Below are 26,729 nucleotides of genomic sequence, written 5' to 3'. Positions count from 1 at the left end.
TGCAAAGCTGTGTTTAATGCTATGAAACTGGCTCCTTTTTTTTTTGTTTTGTGGGTAGGCTATAGTTATGTGATGGCATCAGATGTAAAACCACAGCATATGATAAATACGTTTGATAGCTATAATATAGACTACATGGCTATATTAAGTTCGTGTATCATCATACTAATGTGTTTACTTCCATAGATAGACAGATAGAACAAGAAAAAACGTTACATCTGAACAATGTGGTCTTCTGAATGAGGATGTACTGCAACACCGCCCTCTAGTGGCAGACATAAATGTTCCTCTGATGTCGGTCAGTAGAGTTAAAGACTTTCTGCCAGTAGATGGCGATGTTGTCTCAAGATCCCTTCGTAACGCACTTGCTGTCATTTGCTGTAAAGAAACTGGGGCTGGTTGTCAAACTCCTGGGAATATTTGTCGTGGTAGGATTGTTTTGTGAATTTTTGTTTCGATATAGTCACAAACTTGAAAGTCTTGGCTACAAAAAAAAAAAAACAAAAAAAAAAAACACAACATTTTTTTTATAAAGACCTTCTCCCAGTTGTTGCCCCCCCCCCCATATATATATATATATATATATATATATATATATATATATATATATATATTATTATTATTATTATTATTATTATTATTATTATTATTATCATCATTATTTTTTTATTTTTTTATTTAACTTATTTAACTTTTTTTAACTCCTGAAGCAGAAGAAACTGTTAATCTGTGTTTATTCAAATGAGCAAAAGCACTCCATTGCTCTTGAATGAAGTATATTCATGTAGATCCTGACATCAGCATTTGTGCTGGCTGTGTGCACTGATGAAATCCTGCATGCCTGGATCTGCTTCACATTCACTTCACATTCATTCATTGTGCAATTTCCTTTGGACACACCTTCATTCACAGTAAATATACAGGGGCAGAGTATAATTATGATTACTTCATTTGAGTAACAAACAGCTGAGCCTCGCTTTCGGTTTTATTTTTAACTCACAGCATGTAATTATCTTTTTTCTTATTATTACATTAATTCTCTCAGACCTAATGTTAATGTGTTTTTTTTTATTTTTACACTAAACACAGTTGCTTGATTTATTATTATTATTATTATTATCATTATTATCTAATTTTGGTCAGTTATGTCTAGCAAGTCATTGCACTTCCATATTTCTTCATATTTAAAAAGAAGAATTTTAACATTGTTAAGATTCAACGATGTTTGAACATTGTGTTAAGATTCAGAATTAATCAAAAGTGACAGTAAAGAGTAGACATCAGGTTATAAAATATTACTAAAAGTTATGTAGAATTTTTTGTTCATCACAGAATCCTGGAAAAAAAAAATTATCATGAAAAAAGAAAAATTGATGGTAATAAGAAAAGCAGAGCAGAAGAGACTTCTTTAAAAAGCATAACAACATTTAATGACCTAAAACTTTTGAACAGTGTAGTGTATATAAAGAAGAAGTAGAATATATAATGAGGTAGAAATGGCAGAAAAAAAAAACTTAAATGGAACGATAAGAAAGCACATAACATCATGCAACTTTCCAAGCCGCTCACTTCCTGCTGGACATGAAACGTCTTGTGACAGGAAGTCCTTGATTCATTATCAGTCTCCTGTGAAATACTTTGAGAGATGTTATAGAAGAGTTAAGGTGAATCAGTTTGTCTACATGTTCTTTGCCGTCAGTCTCTGTTCTGCGATCTTCAGCCGATGGAGCTCTTCCGTGACCTCCTGGGTTCATCGACAAGCTGCATTGCTGCAAAGGTCAAGCTCAAATCTTCTTCTGCCGTCTGACTGTCCATGAATGGGAAAACCTCTCTGGTGAAGCGGGTCACAAAACATGGCATCTGCTTTTTTCCTCCCAGCAGTTTCCCTCTGGATTCAAAGTTGTAGGCCACCTGATAGTTCAGTTGTGTCAGAAGTCTCGTGATCTCCAGATCTGGACCTCCCTCCTTTTCTAGCAAATCACAGAGGGTTTGAATCAACGCCGAGCCCAGAGGATGCATGAATGCACCGTACCCTAGAAAACGATTGAACGTACGTCAGTGAGGAACTGAAGTGTTGATGACTTTACAAACTATGCAGGCAATGTTTTAGAGTTAATAAGTCAGACCTGGAGATGTGGCGTACATGACTGCTGTGTCAATAGGGATGGAAAAGAGCTCAACCATGCCGTCCTCTTCCTCAGAGAATGAAGAATCTGCCTCCACCTCCACACCTCCATCCAAACCATGCCCTCGACAAGCCTGAACACCAGAAAGTTAGCATTCAGTTAACATCTGTAACAAATTTAAACTAAACTTTTGTATTTATTTGCTGTGGGAGAAGACCCACATAGACAAAAGAAAGGCTAATAGTAATAATAAATTCAAAACATAACATTCTTTGGGTCTAAAATGACTGAATAGTGTCAGAAAGTCAAAGGAATTTAAATCTGGAATGTTATAATAACTGTGAGTACGTTTTTGTTTTTGTCCTCTTCGTCTGAGAATGAAGAATCTGTCTCCACCTCCACACCTCCATCCAAACCATGCCCTCGACAAGCCTGAACACCAGAGAGTTGTTCATTAGAAACATTCAATTAGGATCTGCAACAGGTTTCAAGCTTTAAGAAAAATATACAGGTAAAATTATGAAATAATATCAGTTCAAATCAACCTTTAACATCCATGTATGTATTTATTTGAGAGAAACGCCAAAAAATGCTGTATTTCTATTTCTCTTTCATTTCCCATGTAAGTCTCATGTAAGTCATGTGAACAGTAAAGTGTGACAAAGTGTGAGTCATGACCAACATTTTTGACCAAGTTTCATACCATTCTCGGAGAAAAATAAAGAAAAATGCTTGGCTTAAAATGACTAAACAGTACCAGAGAGTCAAAGGAATGTACTATCATCACAGCCGTCAATATTTGCTGAAGTATGCAAGAAGTAAAAAGGTCACAGGAGTTTGTCTGTAAGAAAGTTTTCACAAAATGTACCTGAATGAGGAAGAGTTTGCTCTTGTCTGCCATTGAAGGGCTTTCAAAGTAGCTGTAGATCTCTGCTAGTTTCACAGCACGTCCATCAGCGCCAAACACAACTCCCTCCTCACCGTGACTGGATATGATGCCCACAAAACAGTCTTTGACCGTCTTCTCGCTCTCTTGAGGATGGAGGAAAGTATTAGTTAGAGACTTAGAGTCAGTGGTGGAATTAAATAGAATAAATAGAATAAACAGATCATGTGATGTCATGTAAACCTGCATGTGATCTTTTTTTGAGCTCCTATTGTTTATGAGGTCACAATCTCTTCCATTCATATTATCTTCAGATTTTAGTTTGTGTGACCTTTAGTCACTGACATTGCTCATATGATTCAGTCATTCGTTTCTGATCCGTAGCAAAATCTAATTGTGATTCAACTCCTCAAAACCCAACACGAATATTTCTTTGCATATTAAATCATTTCAATCACATTTCAGACAAGTCATACATTTCTTTGCATTTTTGTAATTAAATATAATGGACGGATTCTGCATGTGTCTAGCTCTTTTGTTCCTATTGTTTATGGGGTTTATGAAATCAAAATCTCTTCATTTCTGATTGATAGCAAAATCAAATTGTTGTTCAACTCCTCAAAACCCAACACGATTCTACATTTCTCTGCATAAAAATAAATAAAAAAATGTGCCAGAGGTAAATTGTAAACTGCTGATAAATGGGTACAGTATTATTAACAAGCGTGTGACTTTGACTCCAAATAAATGACCTTTTGTAAAGTGTTTTTAAGAAACACGAGAGAGAGAAAAAAGTTCTATTGTTACCTGCTTTAAATGCTTCATAAATCTCATGTGCTTCAAGGTCCATTCTGATGTCCACAGAGAAGCCGAGCTTGCTGAGGATCTTGTGAAGTCTTCTAGTGTCTCTCTTCACCCCGTTCCTCTTCTTCAGATCTGCATCTGAATAGAAGTTCTCCACAGACACGATCAGTGCCCTGTTCTTCACAGTCTTGTCAGCCGTGAAGGGAAATCTAAAAGACATCATCTTTACCTCTCTTCTGTCAAACACCGAGTTATAAAGCAGCACGATCTGTGTGTGAATAAGGAGAGTCTGTCTGAACGTCATATAACAGGTGAGTCAGCTTTTATGTGCCTCATCACATGTCTAATTGCATAAATGGAGTTTCCTCCCAGCGTTTTCAGTGTTATCAGTCTGATCTACTCAACACCATATATATATATATATATATATATATATATATACAAAAGCTTTTTGGGTGAGATTGCACACCTGTATTTTTTACAAGAAAGGGTGGAAATGTATGTAGACCGTAGACAGAATACATCATGATTTACAGCTCAACATTGTGTCAGCTTCAAATTATTTCTGCAATCCTGTTCTTCCCACAGGGACAGGGACGGTTAAAGGACATGGTGATAATTAGCATAAATAAAAATGACGTGCTTTTGTTATCTTGTGTGTTTACTTTGTATCAATAGCTTTTCACGTTTCTCAGTGCCAGTTTTCACCATGTAAATCAGTTTTCAACATGTAAACCGTTGTTTCGACCACTGCTGAAGAGCATGCTGTTGTCACATATGTGTTACGCCGGATTTGGCAGTTTGATATATTTTTTTTATAAAGTTTGGCCTTTCCAATTGTTTGTTAGGAACCGATTCTTGTCATCAACAGATTTAAATATTTATAATAAAAAAAAAAAGAAAAAAAAAAGACAAATGAGATTTGAATGTCTCAGAATTTCATTTCTCAAACGTGCCTCTTAGTGGAAGATGACTTTATGGTCTCTTTATGACTTTGACTTTATGGTCAGAATTTAAATTATAATACTGTCAGTGTCAATTTATTATTATTAATAATAATAATAATTTTTCAAAGTATGCATTTTTTTATAATTATAAAAATAATAATACGTTTTTAATTTATAGCTATTTTTCCACACTACAGTATTCAAGGGTTAATTTTATGACACAACAAATCTTGTTTTTAATATCAGCTGAACTGTTGTATGTTTAACTGTTAGATGTTTATCAGTACCTGCTTATCCTTTATGAATGTAAAACTGTATGTAGACTTGATGCAGATTGCTTGTTAGTACTGATGTGTGCCGTGCTCTCTGTACAGTGTGTTCTGATGTGTCCTGCACGTCAAGAAGTACATCAGTTGTGTAAAATGATGCACGTCTCTCATGCTCACTGCAGCGTCATTCCGGAAGTTCCTGTAGGTTACGGATCAGATACTTTACTGCATATCAGTTTGTGCTATTCGCATACCAGACATAGTTAAACGCTTCTTTATTTTTCTTTTTGTATCTCATTTTTATTCTTATTTTCACCAGTTCAGGTTACTAGAATATTTTCATCGACTTCTGTGTTTCATCATTGGGAGCCAGAATGTTCAAACTCAGAATGTTCAAACTTTTTCAGAAATGTCAAATTTTAATGTATAGAAGTTCACCAGAGTCCAAAGAATGACTAAACACTTTTAAGCCATACCGAATATCTCATAAGCACAAATAATAGTCATCACTGGATAGACCGTTAAAAGAAACCTGGCATTAGTGTTTGTGACCAACAGACTATAATGAAATCCTGCATGTCTGGATTGGCTGTCAACTCACATCATGTGAGCACCTACCAATAAACACTACAGTAACTACAGCAAGGACAAAGTATGTATATGTTGTAATCTGAGTCACAGAAACTAGTTTTGCATATTGTCATCAGCACAAGATCTGGATTACCGTAACACAAGCGTTTCCTAGAAATGGTGTTTCAGTTAAAATGCTGTTGCAACACTTATTGATTTTTGATTTGAGTAAGACATTGAGCTTCGAGTTCAGTTTGGCTTTTATTTGAATATTATATATAATACAGATGATCCCTTTAAGATTTATATATACATATATATCAATGTGTTTTTATCCAATGCACTTTCACCTAAATCAGAATAGGACTGTTTTACTTTTGGAAAATATAATAAAGGTAGTAGCAAACACAGCATTATAAGACAAGTCACATCCTGCACATTCGCCAGCACCTTACTTCCTATTACCCATGCAACTTTATGTGATTATATGTTATCTTATCAAATGAGATGATACGATATCTAACACGAATCAGTTTGTCTACATGTTCTTTGCCGTCAGTCTCTGTTCTGCGATCTTCAGCCGATGGAACTCTTCCGTGACCTCCTGGGTTCATCGACAAGCTGCATTGCTGCAAAGGTCAAGCTCAAATCTTCTTCTGCCGTCTGACTGTCCATGAATGGGAAAACCTCTCTGGTGAAGCGGGTCACAAAACATGGCATCTGCTTTTTTCCTCCCAGCAGTTTCCCCCTGGATTCAAAGTTGTAGGCCACCTGATAGTTCAGTTGTGTCAGAAGTCTCGTGATCTCCAGATCTGGACCTCCCTCCTTTTCTAGCAAATCACAGAGGGTTTGAATCAACGCCGAGCCCAGAGGATGCATGAATGCACCGTACCCTAGAAAACGATTGAACGTACGTCAGTGAGGAACTGAAGTGTTGGTGACTTTACAAACTATGCAGGCAATGTTTTAGAGTTAATAAGTCAGACCTGGAGATGTGGCGTACATGACTGCTGTGTCAATAGGGATGGAAAAGAGCTCAACCATGCCGTCCTCTTCCTCAGAGAATGAAGAATCTGCCTCCACCTCCACACCTCCATCCAAACCATGCCCTCGACAAGCCTGAACACCAGAAAGTTAGCATTCAGTTAACATCTGTAACAAATTTAAACTAAACTTTTGTATTTATTTTGTGAGTAGACAACTGTGGGAGAAAACCCACACACACACAAAAAAGGCTAATAGTAATAATAAATTCAAAACATAACATTCTTTGGGTCTAAAATGACTGAATAGTGCCAGAAAGTCAAAGGAATTTAAATCTGGAATGTTATAATAACTGTGAGTACGTTTTTGTTTTTGTCCTCTTCCTCAGAGAATGAAGAATCTGTCTCCACCTCCACACCTCCATCCAAACCATGCCCTCGACAAGCCTGAACACCAGAGAGTTGTTCATTAGAAACATTCAATTAGGATCTGCAACAGGTTTCAAGCTTTAAGAAAAGTATACAGGTAAAATTATGAAATAATATCAGTTCAAATCAACCTTTAACATCCATGCATGTATTTATTTGAGAGAAACGCCAAAAAATGATGTATTTCTATTTCTCTTTCATTTCCCATGTAAGTCTCATGTAAGTCATGTGAACAGTAAAGTGTGACTTAAAGTGTGAGTCGTGACCAACATTTTTGACCAAGTTTCATACCATTCTCGGAGAAAAATAAAGAAAAATGCTTGGCTTAAAATGACTAAACAGTACCAGAGAGTCAAAGGAATGTACTATCATCACAGCCGTCAATATTTGCTGAAGTATGCAAGAAGTAAAAAGGTCACAGGAGTTTGTCTGTAAGAAATTTTTCACAAAATGTACCTGAATGAGGAAGAGTTTGCTCTTGTCTGCCATTGAAGGGCTTTCAAAGTAGCTGTAGATCTCTGCTAGTTTCACAGCACGTCCATCAGCGCCAAACACAACTCCCTCCTCACCGTGACTGGATATGATGCCCACAAAACAGTCTTTGACCGTCTTCTCGCTCTCTGAGGATGGAGGAAAGTATTAGTGAGTATTCTGAATGGATTGTGCAAGTTACGTTTTTGTAGTTATCCTAGAAATCTGCAGTCGTGGCTGTCATTATAATGTCAGGACTGATTCAGAATGCAAAAATCTCTTCCATGTAAACCAATAAACTCAAAACCTATGAATAAAAATCATAAAATAATCATAAAATAACTTTCATCCATTGAAAAAAATTGTTTTTTTTTTTTATTAGTAAAAATGACAGCATCATGATGAGCTCACATTACCTGCTTTAAATGCTTCATAAATCTCATGTGCTTCAAGGTCCATTCTGATGTCCACAGAGAAGCCGAGCTTGCTGAGGATCTTGTGAAGTCTTCTAGTGTCTCTCTTCACCCCGTTCCTCTTCTTCAGATCTGCATCTGAATAGAAGTTCTCCACAGACACGATCAGTGCCCTGTTCTTCACAGTCTTGTCAGCCGTGAAAGGAACTTTACAAAAAGACATGATTTTCTCTTCTGTCAAACTCTGAATTTTAATGCAATCAAATTTGATCAGAATAAGCTGCATGAGTTTGTCAAGGCATCTGTATGTGTATATATACTAGTCCAGCCCTTATTTGCATGAAGTTACTTCCTATTTATGAAGAATGTCGCTTTTAGGCAATACCTTTGAGTCATCAACTTTGTGATTAAACAACTCAAATAATTTAATATAGCCGCTAATCTAAAAAAAGAAGAAACCTTTCAGGTGCTTTTTAGGTCTTTACTCTTGCAAGATTTTATGACGACGAAGACTGGTGAATTTCAATTGAAATCAATATAAGAAAATATAAAGAGGATCCAGTTAATATTTACTATTATGGTTATTATTTTTGGAAATTATTCTCTGTTTATAGGCACGCTGAAAAAAAAAACTTTTTAAACAGTCTTTCTACTCAAAATCTTCATATGTAATATTTGAATTAAACATCATTTTCTTTGTAGCTATTTGTGAAAATGAATAGCAATTACTAAGTGAACTTTGTTTCCTAAATCTACGCCAAAGTTTTAATGTAACAAACAGATTATTGAGCTCATTTTACATATTATCAAAATATGTCAATACACTCTATGTGGTAAATTGTCACAATGGGAACATGCATTAAATAGTGAATTATGTGGTTTTTGACTAATTAAAAATAAAATTCTGAAGAACTTTTATGTTTGTTTGTTTTGGTCAACTTGGAATATGCAATTACAACATAATAAACTCAAGTGACAACTTAGCCAAGTTAATAGTGACAGAAAAATTGGAACCTGTATTACAAAAATGTTAATATTTATGTCAAAATCACTTCTTTTCACTTCAGTTCAATTGAAAGACAATCTGGAGTTTGCAGCTAGAATTAACTGAATACGGGTAGTTTGGTGGCATGCATATTTTCAGAGCAATTTTCCTTTTGACAAAATGTTTCCCCTTGTTTCAAACTTCCTCAATCTTATGTCTATCTATACCCAAATCTTTCCTGGTATATAATAATATAATTCCCAGTCACGGTTCATTTATCACTGAAGATGCACTATACAATGTTCAGAACAACTTACCTCATCTGTACTGAAGAATTATTAAAAGTTAACATACAAAAATAATATTAAGCATTGTTTTGGCCAACAGATATTATAATGAATAAAGTGTATCAAACTGTTTGCAACCAACCAAAGACAGAAAAAGTCAATAGTATTTAGATGTAGTCACGAGTTCAAAGGTGGAATGCAAAGCTCCAGAGAAACATTCCGATTACATACATATGTTGCAGCTTTCCTCTGCCCAACTTCCTTAAAAAGAATGTCTGTACTTATAAGTATTTCCTGCACAGGTTTAATTCCTGATTCTTCTACCATATAGTATTCAAATACTTAGTTTTTTACTCATCATTTTTATGTTATTAAAAACAACGTTCAGAGGCAATTACAGCGTCTTTATTCATTTTTGCTCTCAGTCAATTTTTACTTGTGTCTAAAAACAAAGATTTACACACACATAAAGAAGACAGTATGGTAAATGTAGTGTATATATTGATAGCAATGCATCTACTATTTATTGTGTTTGTTCTTTTTATAACACATGAGTGAAATGTGTGCAAAATAAGCAGCCAAAACACACAAAGCAAAGCCTCAATGATTTTTAAGGTACATTATCAATGTATTTCTGATAGTCTATGAGAATGTGTAGTATGCACTTGAACAAGTCAAGTGAGCACATATGTAACTAACCATGGTTTTTGAGTTTATTTGTAGAGATGGTAAATTTTTGTTTAGGGTTTATTCTTAAGTCAAGTCAAGTCTGCTTTATTGTCAATTCTTGTAGTGCAAAAGATTTTATTCAGACTGATTTAAAAAGACAAAAATTTAGTTCTTTATTTAAACGGATTGAAGAGGAGGTAGAATGACGTCTTTTTTAATGGAAGTCGCCCAAATCAGAAGAGCCACAGATCAAGCGCTTCAGCTCAGTTGTGGTTAGGTTGCAGTTTTCCCTCCCGTCCTGAGGGCGGCAGCAGAGCGCGCACTTCCCGAGCACATTAACTACGTCACAGGAGTTGCCCGCACGCACGACTGTGTCGTATCGTGGAAGTGGGAGAATCCCACAGAGGTATTGGTTTACATTTCAGCAAAATATGTCATTATTTATTGTATTTAATTAAAATATCTGTCGTGACGTAACACGAGTCTTGAATACGCTTGTAAAGACTGACAAAGCCTGCATGTTAAATACATTCTGTTTTGGTAAAGACTGAAAGTGAAACCAGTGTCTAATTCTGTTTTTATGTACTTTAACTCCCATATCTGACACGTAATCAAACTAATTCATAAATAGTAATGTTTTAGTGTTCATTAAAGCTGTACGAATTCTGCTTACAGTAGTGTCAATCATGTATGTGATGTAATCAAACATATGTGTTTTGCAAAAGTGTATGGCAGTACAAAAGCCTAAGCAGAGCAGCCGTGAAGACATGTCTTACAATAAGAAAAATGCCATTCCTGACAGGTCAGTTTCATAATCTCACTTATTTTATAAGGTTAATTACCTGAAGTAAAGCTTTAAGGATGGTTTGTGTCTCCTTTAGATGGACAGAGTATAAAGCAGTGGGTAAACGGATCCCTGGAACTCGCTTCATCGCCTTTAAAGTTCCCTTAAAACAGGTCTGAAGACATCCACAAATCCTCCACCTGTTTGAAACACACACGTGAGCTTAGAATTAATTCCATTGCTTTTTGTTGTAGTCTTTCAGATATCAATTAACGCAATCAGAAGTCTTTGGGCCGTTTGATCTTGTGCGTATTTTAGAAAAGGAAGGACAACAACTGGGTCTCATCATTGATCTGACATTCACAACTCACTACTACAAAGTCGAGGTAGGTATAAAAGCCTGAGCAAAGGGCTAATCATATTTTGTCCTTGTGAAAGTGTAAACAACTCTTCCTTGCTGCAGAATCTAGCTTGACGAGGTTGGAGCTTGATGAGTTTTTGTTAGGGTGGAGAGAAGCTGATGGAGTGACTTTCTCTGAATGTGTGATTGTGTTTGTTTCAGGATTTGCCAAACACATTGTACCACCTGAAGATCTTCACAGCAGGGCATGAAGTGCCAAACGATGCCACGATTCTCAGCTTCAAGAAGGCCGTCAGACGTTTTCTGCATGACAATGAAAACAATGGTGAGTTTTAGTTAATTAAATCAATGTGAAATCAAAAATGTGAAATCGATCCTTACCGATCAGTGGGATTTTAGCAATATTCCTGAAAGAAGTCTTTTAACTTACCAAGGCTGCATTTATTTGTTTCAGTAAAACAGTCACATTGTTAAATACTATTACAATTTAAAATAACGGTCTTCAATTTGAACATATTTTAAAACTTTATTTATTCCTGTGATGCAAAGCTGAATTTTCAGCATCATTAGTCTCCAGTCTTCATTGTCACATGATCCTTCAGAAATCATTCTAATTTCCTGCACATTAAACATTTATTATTTTTAATGTTTGAAACAGTTGTGCTGCTTCACATTTTTATGGATTTCAGGATTCCTTGTTGAATAGAAAATTCAAAAGAAAATAATTTATAATCTTTTGTAACATTAGAAATATCCCTTTTGATTAATTTAATGCATCCTTGGTAAATACAGTTATTAAAAACAAATAATTCTCATCAAAAAGCAAAAACGTAACTAATGTTTAATAACCTATTTCACTGAGAAATATTTCACTACAGAAGTAAATTAGGTTGCTAACATTGAGTTGAGCTGACGTTTGTTTAACAAAAAATACTTTTTAAAAAACAGATAAGCTGATTGGTGTTCATTGCACGCATGGTTTGAATCGCACTGGATATTTAATATGTCGGTGAGTAAAATTACTTTCTTTTTGCTTGTTTTCCGTATTCGTGATCCATTACCTTTGTCTTTAGATGAACTAGTGCATCCAACAGTTGTCACTGTTAAATATTGTGTCATAGATACCTAATCGATGTTGATGGGATGAACCCCCAAAAAGCGATTAATTGTAAGTATACTCCCTCATACTCCCTCATACTTACTGTGTGTATTTGCATGCTTTTAGGAATTCTTATTTGAATGCTCTGATTTCTTCCAAGTATTCAATGAATCAAGGGGATATTCAATTGAGAGGCAGAACTATCTTGATGACCTGAGGACGGGCCCCAAGAGAAGGTGAGCTCTTCTGCATGCCATCAGAGCCCTGTAAAGAACATTCGATCATATTTGACGCTGAATTAATTTCTTAGGCCTCTAAATGATCAACATGATCAAAACTTCTGAAAAGCCTGTTGTATACAATCTACGACAAGCCTTCTGTCATCCGATTGATAGTTTAAATCTTTTTAGCTAGTAAAAAGCCTTTAAGTATGATTGTGAACATTCAGGTTGTTACTTTTTTTTTTCTCTGAAACCTTTGATAATTTTTTTTAAGTACACGTAATAATGAGTTATTTTGTTAGTAATTTCCAATATAAACATTTACTGGACATGTTTGCCTCCAAGCATGAAAACTACAGTGTTTTGATCATAAGACTACACATTTAAATCATTTATCATCTTACTAAAACATTTGAGCAATATAGATGACAAATTATATTGATATGCATTTTATCAATAATCTGTTATACTGTTATAAAGCTTTCATTGATTTACATTACACCTCATCAGAATTTCATCTTTTGGACCATATAAACATCAGCAACTTTCCTCAGTTCGGGCCTCTGATGAAAATTAATTTGTTCTTTCCTCCTCATTATAGCTCCATGTTCTCACTATATCATACTATATAAGGCAATTATTTTTTATTTTTAGACTTTTATTTTATATGACATGCTTTAACCGTGCAATTTTTCATGCAGTAATGAAGGAATGGAGGAACCAGACAAAGAACCTGTCCAGGGACTTGCACACGAACCACGAGATGATGCTCCTCATCATCGAAGGGAACAGCATAGCCATTATCCTCCTTTTAATGGACAAGGACTTCACCAGTGGCACAGGGAACCCCAGAATCAATTTCTGTAAGCTCAGATAACCAAATCATTAGTCAACATGAAATCAAAATGGGCTTTCTTATTGGATAAAGCTGTTTCTTTTTCTCAATCTCCCAATTTATCCTCAGACCGTTTCACCAGAAGAACAACATGAGTTGGTTCGAACCACCTGAGCGCCAGTTCTTCCGGCCACCCTTGATTCCTCATCCACCGCACGCCGTGAGACCCTGCTTTCCCAACCAGAGCATCAGAGGATTCCACTTCGGACGTTATCCAACTCCGCGTCCCTCCGACAGGTTTGGCCAACCATACCACAATCCACATGTGCCTCCAGAGGGATCCACGGGACCTCCAGGGCCTGACAGAAAACTTCGACATAGACACAGGAAGGGTCCGAAAGATTGGACTCCTCGCTGAAATGAAGGAAGCTACACATATTCAACCCAAACTGCTGGACTGTGCTTTTCTGAACTCAAGCTGCTTGTCCGATTGTTAACTTATTCTCTCTGTGCAGGAACTCTTCTTTTTCTTTGATGGAGTAAATGGATTTGGTCTCCTACAGAGGTTGACTCTTTTATTAGACTATTCTAGCTAACAATACTACTACTACTACTACGTTTTGGGGTGGTTATCTGTTATTAGGTCATTTAATCCAGCAAATGTAACACACAGTTCATCTATAACTGCCGCTAATCTATCAGGGCTTATGTTTTAAATGAAGTGAAATATTAAACACCATTGAAAGTCCAATTACAGTTGTTTTATTATTTCCATATATTTTACACATTTTGTATTTCTTTTTTATCCTGCGCAATTAGATATCAATGAGGAACAGATTATTTGTCATGTTTTTCCTGCTTAAAACTGGACACTATTACAGTAGAAATAAACATTTTCATAACTTTTTAAATGCGATTCCATTACAGTACAATGTTGCCTTCAAGGCAAAATGCAGTTTTTTTGTCATTTCCTATGATACATTTAATGATATATTACATAAAGTTTTTGAAAATACTTCTTTATTAACCAGATTTTTGTAGTTAATTATATGGATGAAAATTGATGATAAATGCACTTTTCATTGGATAAACTATGGAGTCATGTGACATGTACACATGGGTCCTATGACCATGCATTTTGCATTTTCTTTGATTAGTATTAATTTTATATTTATTTTATATTTGAGCACTCCTACTCTGAGATAGCATTTATCAACTAAATGGTTGTCTCTTTTTATAAAAAAATTTGAGGCAATATTTGATTAAAAATATATAATTAGAAGAACAGCAATAATGCATTACTGTAACGGTATATACATTCGATTTGTTTCTTCATCCTGAGGGAAAACACAAGCATCGTAGTGAGGGAAGCACGAAGCTCTAAAAATATGCATAGAATTGCTTCACGATTGGTCGATAGGCTCTATGCACGACACAGTTCCGGGTTCGCGTGTACTAGGCTACCAACTTATGGTTCAACTTCCTGTTTATACACGGACGATATGGCTCTCTTTTATAGTCGCTGTCTTCAGGATTTACCTCGTCTCACAGTAAATGACATAGACCGTTTTGTAAAAACATCATGTGCCGCTCCCAACAGCAAGCGGGAAAAGGGATTTAAAATGTATATCGGCAGCTATATCGACAACTATGATTAACCACAATCTGAGGCATCGGAGCGAGATCGCAAAACATTTGATTCAGATCGGGACTCCGAAGCACGTTTCGCGAATCATTTGATCTGGGCATCGGAGCGAGTTTGCAAAACATTTGATTCAGATCGGGACTCCGAAGCACGTTTCGCGAATCATTTGATTGGGGCTTCGGAGCGAGTTCGCAAAAAATTTTATTCAGATCGCGACTCCGAAAACGCGTTTCGCGAATGATTGGGTCTTCGGAGCGAATTCGCAAAATATTTGATTCAGATCGGGACTCCGAATCGCGTTTCGCAAATCATTTGATCGGGGCTTCGGAGTTCGCAAAACATTTGATTCAGATCGGGACTCCGAAGCACGTTTCGCGAATCATTTGATTGGGGCTTCGGAGCGAGTTCGCAAAAAAATTGTATTCAGATCGTGACTCCGAAAACGCGTTTCGCGAATGATTGGGTCTTCGGAGCGAATTCGCTAAATATTTGATTCAGATCGGGACTCTGAAGCGCGTTTCGCGAATCATTTGATCTGGGCTTCGGAGCGAGTTTGCAAAACATTTGATTCAGATTGGGACTCCGAAGCGCGTTTCGCAAATCATTTGATTGTTTTAATAAAGAGAAAAGAGGTTTAGAGACAAATTTTTGTTAATAGCCTGTTAGTAATCCCTCAGTCCATAGCATCAGTAACTGTATTATTTAGTAAGGGAAAATTCAAACAAAAGAGGATGAGTTTCAATTTTTATTTTATTTATGTAGCAATGGTCATCTTAACCTCTGTGCAGTGTTCAGGGTATTTCAGGACCCTAAATTAAATTATTTTACTTTAAAGTTAACTACATATTTATTTTGTATAAGCATTTCATTGAAACATGTAATACTTTTTTTTTTTTTACAAATTTAACATTTAAACAAATTCCATACCAACTGTATAGTAAAAACATTAAAGGAAGTGATGTTACAATTCATTGGTATTGGTGTTTTTAATTTCACCTCTTAAAGCACTTTCATTTATCATTGCAAATATCAGTATTCAACATTTTGGGATTAAAACATCAAAACATTATGCATTCGTAATTGCAGGTTAAATGCATTTATATCTTGCATTAAACAGTGTGTGTAAACGTTAACGTTCTTCCATCTGGTCTCATCATCCACCCTGATGCTCCACACCTTGGTGCAGATGGCAAAGTGGTGGACCCAAATGAAGAACCTCTCTGTGGCCTGGTAGAGGTTAAGTGCCCTGATGTGAAAGAAATCGGAGAGGCATCCCACATTGAGTTTATTGGGGACCATGCAAAACTAAGAAAGAAACACACAATTGGCATTCCACGGTCAGCTGATGGTTACTGGCTTAGTTAACCTGGTGTGATCTTGTGACAAGTACAAGAGGTGATTTCCATGTGGAGAGGGTATGGAGAGATGATGAGCTGATCACAGAGATCACGGCTAAAGTTGTTGAATTCTACTTTGGCAAATACATTAATTTTTTGCTAGGAAGAAAATAGGCATGAAGAATTTACCAACAAATGATGTTCCTGTTCTATAGTGAATGTAGTTCTATAGCAGTGATCCTCAAATCTGGCTCGCGAGATCCAGTTTCCTGCAGAGTTTAGCTCCGACTCTAATTAAACACACCTGCATGTGATTTTCTAATGATCCTGAAGACACTGATTAGCAAACTCATACGTGTTTGATTAGGGTTAGAGCTAAACTTAGCAGGAAAGTGGATCTTGCGAGCCAGATTTGATGATCACTGTTCTATAGTGTTCTATTACAAGAAAAAACAGTTACCCCAATAAGTCATGCTTCAATTAATTATATTTTATTGTTATTTATGTTATATTGTTGCCACATACCTACCCCAAACTGGAAAGATATGTCAGGAGGGGTTGGTGATTTCTGATGTGTTCAGAATCTGAAACGATATTGCAGATCATAAGTAAAATTAAAGAGTTAGATTTTTATAAAAGAATTCCGACTTAAATTTTCCTCCTAAAATCTAGGCATTAAATTCAGCAAAAAAAAAGCACACTGAGAAGTATGTGAAAGATTATATGTATAATGTTGGTAAAAACCCTGGCTGAGAAGGTAACAAAAGCTTAAACTTACTAGAAGATAGCAAAATGTGCTTATCACAGAGCAGACAAGTTACTAGCAGGTGAAGAGAAGCATGGTGTCACTAGCAGGTGAGGAGGAGCATGATGTCACTAGCAGGTGAGGAGGAGCATGATGTCACTAGCAGGTGAGGAGGAGCATGATGTCACTAGCAGGTGAGGAGGAGCATGATGTCACTAGCAGGTGTGTAGATGATGCTGATGTCACTAGCAGGTGAGGAGGAGCATGATGTCACTAGCAGGTGAGGAGGAGCATGATGTCACTAGCAGGTGAGTAACGCATCTCTTTCGCCAAGCATTCGAATAATGTATCTCTTAAATTGTGAGTGTAGTTGCATCTGATCAAATGTGCATTCTTGTTTATTAGCTTGGGTTAAACTAATTTTACTTTGTTGGATCAGCAGCATGCTAATGATGTCTCTATTTTGTTTCTATGTTTTGCCACGGGATGTAACTAGGATTAACACAAGCTCCAGTCTGGATCCAGAACACCTGATAGGAGATGATGCTGACCCTCAGAGGACACCAGAGGATGCTAACCCTGAATCAACAAACAGAACTAACAAATATTGCTACAAGTGTGACTGCATCATATAATAATTATTAATTAATAATATTAATCATGTTCATCGTCTGGCTGACTACGTCTTGTATTAATTTTTCAAAAAATCCTGTCAAACGTACACAAACTGACAGTCACCAACATAAGCTACTACTAAATATTGTAGAAACATAATTTTCTGTAAAGTTGCTTTGTAACGTTTGTATTGTAAAAAGCGCTATACAAATAAACTTGAATTGAATTGACTTGAGTAGATGATGCTGATGTCACTAGCAGGTGTGCAGATGATGCTGATGTCACTAGCAGGTGTGTAGATGATGCTGATGTCACTAGCAGGTGTGTAGATGATGCTGATGTCACTAGCATGTGTGTAGATGATGCTGATGTCACTAGCATGTGTGTAGATGATGCTGATGTCACTAGCAGGTGTTTTTTCCAGCTCCTTTATTTTTCCCATGCCTCAGCAAGAGCACTTAATTAACATAAAGCAAACAACAATACAGGTATTATTTTGTGTTAATTTTAACACTTTAATAAAAACAACTCATTAATTTGGAAAGTTACTTAGAACATCAATTCAAAGTTAAATAACCTACAAACTATTATAAAATAGTTTTAATTCTGCTTGTACAACAGATGTTTGTTCAACTGCTCGTATTTCCTACATTGTTGTGGATTTTATTGATAACTTTAAATGTCTTTGTTAATTTTGTGTGACTTCAGCCAGAAAGAGAGCAGTATAAAAGGGTGATATAAGTAATAAGTCATTGTTTAAGTTAACACATTACACTCACCTGGGACTGGACGGCTGTTGTAATCGTGCTCGTGCATGTATGATATTAGAATTAGAATTTAATTCGGGGTCCTGAAATACCCTGAACACTGCACAGGTTAAGATGACCATTGCTACAAAAATAAAATAAAAAAATTGAAACTCATCCTATTTTGTTTTAATTTTCCCGTAAATTATACAGTTACTGATGCTATATGGACTGTGGGATTACTAACAGGCTATTAACAAAAATCTGTCTCTAAACCTCTTTTCTTTTTATTAAAAGTTGATCTAGACAAATACATGATAGAATCAAATGTTTTGCAAATCCGCTCGAAAGGCCTGATCTCAAATGAATCGCGAAACGCGCTTCGGAGTCCCGATCTGAATCAAATGTTCTGCGGACTCCGAAGCCCCGATCAATGATTCGCGAAACGCGCTTCGGAGTCCCGATCTGAATCAAATGTTTTGCGGACTCCGAAGCCCCGATCAAACGATTCGCGAAACGCGCTTCGGAGTCCCGATCTGAATCAAATGTTTTGCGGACTCCGAAGCCTCGATCAATGATTCGCGAAACGCGCTTCGGAGTCCCGATCTGAATCAAATGTTTTGCGGACTCCGAAGCCCCGATCAAATGATTCCCAAAACGCGCTTCGGAGTCCCGATCTGAATCAAATGTTTTGCGGACTCCGAAGCCCCGATCAAATGATTCGTGAAACGCGATTCCGAGTCCCGATCTGAATCAAATGTTTTGCGGACTCCGAAGCCCCGATCAAATGATTCGCGAAACGCGCTTCGGAGTCCCGATCTGAATCAAATGTTTTGCGGACTCCGAAGCCCCGATCAAATGATTCCCAAAACGCGCTTCGGAGTCCCGATCTGAATCAAATGTTTTGCGGACTCCGAAGCGCCGATCAAATGATTCGTGAAACGCGATTCCGAGTCCCGATCTGAATCAAATGTTTTGCGGACTCCGAAGCCCCGATCAAATGATTCCCAAAACGCGCTTCGGAGTCCCGATCTGAATCAAATGTTTTGCGGACTCCGAAGCCCCGATCAAATGATTCCCAAAACGCGCTTCGGAGTCCCGATCTGAATCAAATGTTTTGCGGACTCCGAAGCCCCGATCAAATGATTCGCGAAACGCGCTTCGGAGTCCCGATCTGAATCAAATGTTTTGCGGACTCCGAAGCCCCGATCAAATGATTCCCAAAACGCGCTTCGGAGTCCCGATCTGAATCAAATGTTTTGCGGACTCCGAAGCGCCGATCAAATGATTCGTGAAACGCGATTCCGAGTCCCGATCTGAATCAAATGTTTTGCGGACTCCGAAGCCCCGATCAAATGATTCCCAAAACGCGCTTCGGAGTCCCGATCTGAATCAAATGTTTTGCGGACTCCGAAGCCCCGATCAAATGATTCCCAAAACGCGCTTCGGAGTCCCGATCTGAATCAAATGTTTTGCGGACTCCGAAGCGCCGATCAAATGATTCGTGAAACGCGATTTTTTTGCGAACTCGCTCCGATGCCTCAGATTGCGGTTAATCTTACAGATCTTCCTCTCCCTGCAGTTTGGTAATATAAAGATTCCTCTTTTGAACTCCCACCTCTTCTGTGGGTTTTATTGTTCTGGGTCTGAATTTGGGCTCCTGGGGTCTCAAAAAAGAAACATTTTCAATCTCCAAGGTACATTCAAATTATGTTACATGAATATGTTACAGTTACTAAAATTACTAAACCGAAAAAATCAACGAAATCAACAAGTGAGACAAATGTGAGCTTTAATAATTTTCCAAACCTAACTAAATAACGGCAAAGTTTTTTTTAACTGCACGTAGATCACAAACCTCTGAAATCAGTTGATAAATGTGAACGTTATCATGTTTTTATTCAGTAAAAACCGCAGCTCCCCCGTTTACTTTCATTTGTTGGCACGCGACCAACTTCCGGTCGACTTCCTTGCCGTCTGGAACACACCAAGCTTTGTTTTCACAGTGTCGAAATATGACGAAAATATATGAGATAAATACATCGAAGCATATTTGAAAGCGTAAAGGAGTGTGGTGAAAGCAGGTAGGAAAGGTATTTTACCTCCATTCGAGGCATATCTCGCTATCATTGTTTGTTGCTGGTTGGCCTGTCGACAGCTTATTTACATATAATACATATTAATGCACAAATGTATGCATGTATAAGTACATACAGAGGCTCCCAAAAGTATTTGGACATTTTAGCAATATACAAAAGTCAATTAATTAGAAAACAAAATCAAACCAATAGGCATTTGTGTTATTTGTTTATTTATTCTTATAAAACAATAACACCTGTTCCTGAAAAGGCATTTACACTTGGTTTCATATTTAGATTTACAGTCTGTGTCCAAATGCTTTTTGAAAACCATTTTTTATAGTATAATCTTCATCACCTTACACAGAAGTAACTCCATGCAAAATCATAGCTTTATTAGTCAGTGTACAGTGTGTTATTGATCTGCAGGAAGGAGACATGATGTCTGATCACAGCGATTCCAGTGTGTCTTCTGAGGAGAGGGTCCGCGCTCTCACCAAGCTGGGCAGCTCTGTGGACGTCAGCGAGGATGTGCCGCCCCACCGGTACTTCCAAACAGGGATGGAAATCATCCGAATGGCCAGCATCTATGCAGAGGAAGGGAATGTCGAGCATGCGTTCATTCTTTACAATAAGTGCATCACGTAAGTACAGCAAGAACAGGCTGAAAGTGTTAAATGCCGGGCAGCAATGTTATTGATTGCACATATCAGATTCATTATACTGTTCTTTCTCTTGATGTAAACAGTGTTTTCCAATATTATGGTACAAAATAGGTCCTAAAAACTCTTGAAGTCAAGATTTTTTTCTTTTTCAGGTATTGATAAATGAAAAGAGGTGCTTAACCTTCATAAAATATTGATTCTCAGTGTCAGGAGGTCAAACTAAGTGTTCTATAAGCTGAGCTGTTTTATGTTCTATTTATTTTATGAGATTTGCAATTTTGCAACCCTATTTAAAAACAAATGAAGGATATTTAAATAGTTTAAACCTCTGGTTTGAGTGATTTTGCTATTTATTGGAATATATTTCTTCATATTATTAGAAATAAACATTGAACACACATCAAAATTAAACAGATTTAAAACAATACCTATTATATACTGTGTATAAAATGTATTATTTTATTGTTATGAATATACATACATATTCTAAAAATAATTGTACATAATATTCTTATTTTACTTTCATTTATTGAAAAACTTTACATTTAAAACTTTCTTACATTTTAAAACCATGATTTGTGTGGTTTTGTTATTTACTGAAATAATATTTCTTAATATACTAGAAATAAACAATGAGTTATAAATATCCAAACTAAATGTATTAAAAATAAAATTAATAAATTCTTATATTAATATAATAAGTTGTCATATATTATATAAATAATAAAGATTTATATATATATATATATATATATATATATATATAAAACAATATTTTGAAAAAAATAAGTAATGTTCCTGTGTTTTACTTCCTTTTAGGTTGTTTATTGAAAAACTTCCTAGACATCGTGAATATAAAACAGCCAACATTCCTGAGAAGAAAGAAACAATGAGGGTAAGATGTGATTTTCTTCTTCCTGGGGAAAGTTAAGATGTTTAAAGCTTAACAGAGCATGCAAAATGTGAAATAATATCTCAAGCTAATGAATATTCCTTATTTTTCATGCTAGAAATTAAAGGAAGTTGCTTTTCCGAAAGCAGAGGAATTGAAAAAGCTGCTTCTCAAGCAGTACGAAAAAGAACATGTCGAATATCTTGTTCGAAAGGTGGGTGACATTTAGGGGCAGATTTTTCTTAAATGATACCTACAAAATAATTAATGTGCATGTTTATTGACGTGTGTGTGACTCCTGGCAGCGAGCGGAGGATGAGGCCCAGACTCGAGAATTAGCCAAGCAGCAGGAGGATCTGGAGGCTGAGCGGCAGCGACTGGCCGAGCAGCAGCAGCAGCAGCGTATGTGTGAGCAGGAGCAGTTCAGTGCCTTTGAGGAGCTGATCCGCAGGCAGGAGCTGGAGAAGGAGCGCCAGCGCATCATGCAGGGGTTCAGCATCCCGGCGTCACCCACCTCTTCCCGAGATCTCCTGGTGCCTGACGTACAAGGACCTCCACAGGCCTCATTGAAACCACCGACGACCCCCCGGAGGAACCCCGAACCATGTCTCTCAAACATCATCCCTCCCAGCGTTTGACCGCTCACTGAAGCCTAGTGTTCCAGTCAGCGCAGGACACAGTGAGGCCTCACAGTTTGCTCATCCTTATGCATGCTGACCTTGTGATAGAAACAGTACTATTGTCACGAAGTGTCCTTAAGTTGAGATTACATGTGTTTTATTAGGTGCGTTGGTAAATGGCTTGCGGCAGCTCTTTGTGCCTGCCGAGCTGTGCCAAAGGTTTTTAAAGCTAGCAGATGCCAACACAGCACGAGCCGTGGAGACCTGTGGGATTCTCTGTGGCAGGCAGGTACGTGCAAATCATTCGCAGACAAAGCAGACTGACACTAACCAAATAATGTTTTTTTTTTCTTTTTGAGCTATCCATTTCAGTAAATCCCACTAAAACATGTCTTTCAGCCAAAATCTAAAGAAAAAGGAGAAGAAAATATTGACTTTTTTTTTTATGCCATTGTTTTTTTTTCATAACAATCGACAAAGATTTTATTGTCATGAAAATAAAGAATTATATTTATATTTTACATGAAGAAAATAAAGTCCATTCAGATTTATTTTTCATAACAATAAGCAGACCCCCCCCCCAATACTTACTAACATAATGCTTCTGAATGGTTTATGTATTAATATGTTTTTTTTAATACATAACTGTAATAACATAACTTTTAATGAACAACATTAAATATAGGTCATACAGAAATATTGTCACAATGTATTAATAATTTATATGATATTATTTAAGCGCATATAAATATTAAATAGTTCAGGTGTATTTATGCATAATTCTAATATTTGTTATAATACTTTTAGCTTCTTAGTTAATTTAAGTAAATTAATAATAAAACAAAAAAAATACAATTGGGGCAATTAAGATTTTTTTATGTCACTTATGCTTATTAAGTCTGCATTTGTTTGATCAAAAATAACGTAAAAACTGTAGTATTGTGAAATATTAAATTTTTATAGGTGCTCATGTTTTTGTAAAAACCATGTTAAAGAATTTAGCATTCTTTGACGAGTAGAAAGTTCAAAATGAAAGCATTTATTTTAAATGAAATCTTTTTAACATTATAATGGTCTCAATTGTAATTTTTGATCAGTTTAATGCATTTAAAAGTATTATTAAAAAAAATCTTATTGACAATAAATGTTTAAAACTGAAGTGTATAAAAATAACTTACTGTCTATATAATTGGGGCAAATTACAAACTTATTAACATATGAGGAAATCTGTAATATGATGAGAAAATCAGAAAACAGTTTGCTTGTCTTCATCCACAGATGAAGAACGCCTTCACAGTGACACACGTGATCGTGCCCAAGCAGTGTGGAGGACCAGATTACTGTAACACAGAGAACGGGGAGGGAATTTTCCTAATACAAGATCAGAATGACCTCATTACACTGGGCTGGATTCACGTATGATGTTTTCTGTATAGTCACATGACTAATCTTTTTTTATTTTTTATTTTTTAATAGTATCACTCTAATTATGTGTCTTGAGTATAATCTGTCTCTTTTTTGTTGCTATCAGACCCAACCGACCCAGACAGCCTATTTATCCAGTGTGGACCTGCACACACATTGCTCTTATCAAATCATGCTTCCAGAGTCTATATCCATGGTGTGCTCACCTAAATTCAATGAGTATGTTTTCAGTTATACGCTGCCTTCCTTAGTTTGAGTAATAGCAGGTATAACTCAACAATGACAGTCTGATAACTTGTCCTCCAGGACGGGCTACTTTAGGCTGACAGACTACGGGATGGACGAGATCTGTTCCTGCAAACAAAGAGGATTTCACTCGCATCCAAGAGAGCTGCCCCTCTTCTCTGTGAGTGAAGTCTGATTAGTGATTAGAGAACCCTAAATATGAAACTTCAGTGTCTAAAGTAATAGCCAAACATTTTTAATTTGCTAAACATTTACCCTCAGGCCATCCAAGATGTAGATGAATTTGTTTCTTCGTCAGAACAGATTTAGAGAAATTCCATCAGTTAACAACCTGTAAAGCAAAAAGTGTTTGTAAGAAACAATCCATCAATAAACATATTAAGGCATTTTAGCTTTAAACCTGCGCTTCTGGCCAAAATATCAGGCAGTAATTCATACTAACACTTCCTGCAGTGAAAAAAATCAATCCCTTTTTGTCCTCTCACATCACAATCCAACAACATATTTGTTTAGACATGTTTTGGGCTTGGTCTGTGTTTATTTCTCTCCTGATTCAGATGAGACAGCTGTTCACTGCAGGAAGGATTATTATGGATAGAAGATTCATATTAAGCTGAATCTGAAGTTAAAAGAATTGTAATGAATGATTTGTTTCTTACAAACATTTTTTTTTGGACTCTCATTCTGACGGCACCCATTCATTACATATGACGCAACATTTCTCTAAATCTGTTAGAATGAAGAAACAAACTGATCTACATTTACATTTAAATTTAATCATTTAGCAGATGCTTTTATCCAAAGCGACTTAAAAATGACGTACAAATCTACATCTTGCATGAGTACATTTTCAGTAATGAACTTTTACTTTTACTCCATTTGATCGATCTACTGTGTACTTTAACCTTATGTGCACCATAATGAAGGTTTTTCGTCTGTGTCTTGTGCTCAGGCTAGTCAACACATCACCATCACAAACGGAAGTGTGAACATGATGGATTTGCGGTGATTTCATCGCTGCTACGTGCCTTTGCTCTTGACCTCACAATGAACAGCTTAAAAGCTCCTAATGGGCCAAAAAGGTCCCATGCTGAACATTGCTACATAGGCACTGGGCCTCTATTATCGCATCTATATAGCAGTCTGTATTTATTGCTTTCATTCTATAATATCCAAATGTGTCCAATAGGATCTTAAATTTGAGGTTTGTAGTTTGAAGCATTAGCAGCATCAAATGAATTTGTAAAAATGAAGAAAGTTGTGACCTCAAGAAAGCATAATGGAAAAATAGAGTTGTAAGGCTTCTGTGAGCTTCCATTTGTTAAGACCAGTTAATTCTATCATTAATTATGTTGCAGAAATTCCATACTTCCCTTATAAACGCCTATGAATATTTCAGTGCACATTGCAAAAAAAAATATTTTCCAATACAAGTATCTAAACATTTGCTCGAGAAACAAAATGAATAAAATTAAAAGTTTCATTTTCTGACAGAAAATATCAAAGGTAAGTGAGTTTATGCTTAAAACCTGAAAAAAAAAACGTAATTCAAAAGAAAAGCGATATTATTTTTCATACCCAACTGACAGATTTTTTTTCTTGCTTTAGGCATAAATTGCGATAATTTTTTTCAGAAATACATTCTTCATCAGTTTTCTTTCTCAAGTAAATATGTTTTGTTTGAAGAACATTTAGATATACATGATGAGAAAACAATAAATCAATGAAACGCTGATTCTTTACGTCTGACTATGATTTTGTTAATCTCTTAATAGCTACTTTAATATGTATCAGACTGTTAAGATAAAGGCAGATGATTAAACGGAGCAAAGACATGAATTTTCCCGTTCTTTCATCCAAACTATTCTCTGTTGCTTTCCATAACATTAAAAGTGTTAGACTTGATGCAATTCTCTGTACTCGGGAACTTTATGTTTGGACACTGCATCTTATCAAAACATAGTTAAATGCAAACATATCTTCACTTGAATATTATCTTTTAATGTACAGGGAAAACCATTGTTTTTTTAAGTCCCTGGTCACCTTTGGGCTATTTTCCTAACATGTCTTCTTTCAGACTAGTGAAAAAAAAAAAATCCAAAATACACATTTAAGTTTTATTATACTCCGTTATTTACATTTATGCAAATATATGCATATTTAATTATATCTATTTTGCATATTTAGACATCAGATTTCAGACACTTGTAATACAAACAAATTGTACTGTGATTAATCTGCTGGGGAAGTATGGTTATATCTATTAGTTTACATGTGTCCTGTACTCATCTGTGGTGTCTTAATTTATTTTAAAGGCATTGAAAACTAGCACTCCTTATTTTGCACTTATGGACTGAAAAAAAATACGTTTATTGCGTACCATATTCACTGAGGTGATGTGCTATTTAAGTGTTTACGTGAACAAGAAATGTTAAGCTGCTCAAGTCATTAAAGTTCTTGTACAGTACAAAAACAGTTGGCAAATGCTGCCGCTAGTCAATAGGTGGCGATTGAGAGTCTCTCTGTTTCAGTATTCATCGGAAATGATGCGAAGAAGAAGACTCTGTTCCTGCGCG

General features: G+C 36.2%; 3 protein-coding genes and 1 pseudogene across 4 annotated transcripts; 2 read left to right on the top strand and 2 right to left on the bottom strand.

Moving 5' to 3' along the window:
• Window positions 1-1,380: 1,380 nt before the first annotated feature.
• LOC113054569 (caspase-3-like) lies at window positions 1,381-8,422 on the bottom strand. The gene is made up of 6 exons (XM_026220203.1): window positions 7,902-8,422; window positions 7,471-7,634; window positions 6,949-7,032; window positions 6,589-6,721; window positions 6,136-6,495; window positions 1,381-1,673 (listed from the first exon to the last, which is right to left on the bottom strand). The coding sequence occupies exons 1-5, from the start codon at window positions 8,182-8,184 to the stop codon at window positions 6,179-6,181; spliced, it is 981 nt and encodes a 326-aa protein (XP_026075988.1). The 5' UTR covers window positions 8,185-8,422; the 3' UTR covers window positions 1,381-1,673; window positions 6,136-6,178.
• On the bottom strand, window positions 1,667-4,121 carry LOC113054568 (caspase-3-like). 2 transcript variants are annotated; one of them, XM_026220200.1, is made up of 5 exons: window positions 3,820-4,121; window positions 2,995-3,158; window positions 2,475-2,558; window positions 2,127-2,259; window positions 1,667-2,033 (listed from the first exon to the last, which is right to left on the bottom strand). In XM_026220200.1, the coding sequence occupies exons 1-5, from the start codon at window positions 4,118-4,120 to the stop codon at window positions 1,717-1,719; spliced, it is 999 nt and encodes a 332-aa protein (XP_026075985.1). In that variant the 5' UTR covers window position 4,121; the 3' UTR covers window positions 1,667-1,716. The 2 variants fall into 2 exon arrangements, with proteins under 2 accessions (XP_026075985.1, XP_026075987.1); XM_026220202.1 differs by having other exon boundaries at window positions 2,127-2,223; window positions 2,523-2,558.
• Window positions 8,423-10,146: 1,724 nt separating the features above from the next.
• On the top strand, window positions 10,147-14,046 carry dusp11 (dual specificity phosphatase 11 (RNA/RNP complex 1-interacting)). Its single transcript, XM_026220199.1, has 10 exons — window positions 10,147-10,245; window positions 10,565-10,641; window positions 10,721-10,796; window positions 10,878-11,009; window positions 11,186-11,309; window positions 11,933-11,993; window positions 12,106-12,152; window positions 12,244-12,319; window positions 13,006-13,167; window positions 13,269-14,046. Exons 2-10 carry the CDS (start codon window positions 10,568-10,570, stop codon window positions 13,555-13,557), a joined length of 1,041 nt encoding a protein of 346 aa, XP_026075984.1. The 5' UTR covers window positions 10,147-10,245; window positions 10,565-10,567; the 3' UTR covers window positions 13,558-14,046.
• A 6,106-nt stretch (window positions 14,047-20,152) lies between these two features.
• Window positions 20,153-26,549, top strand: LOC113054566 (STAM-binding protein-like A; annotated as a pseudogene).
• The last annotated feature ends 180 nt before the right edge of the window (window positions 26,550-26,729 follow it).

This window comes from Carassius auratus, chromosome 35 (genome assembly GCF_003368295.1).
Source record: "Carassius auratus strain Wakin chromosome 35, ASM336829v1, whole genome shotgun sequence".
Lineage (NCBI taxonomy): Eukaryota > Metazoa > Chordata > Actinopteri > Cypriniformes > Cyprinidae > Carassius > Carassius auratus.
This window is presented reverse-complemented; position numbering and strand designations above follow the sequence as displayed.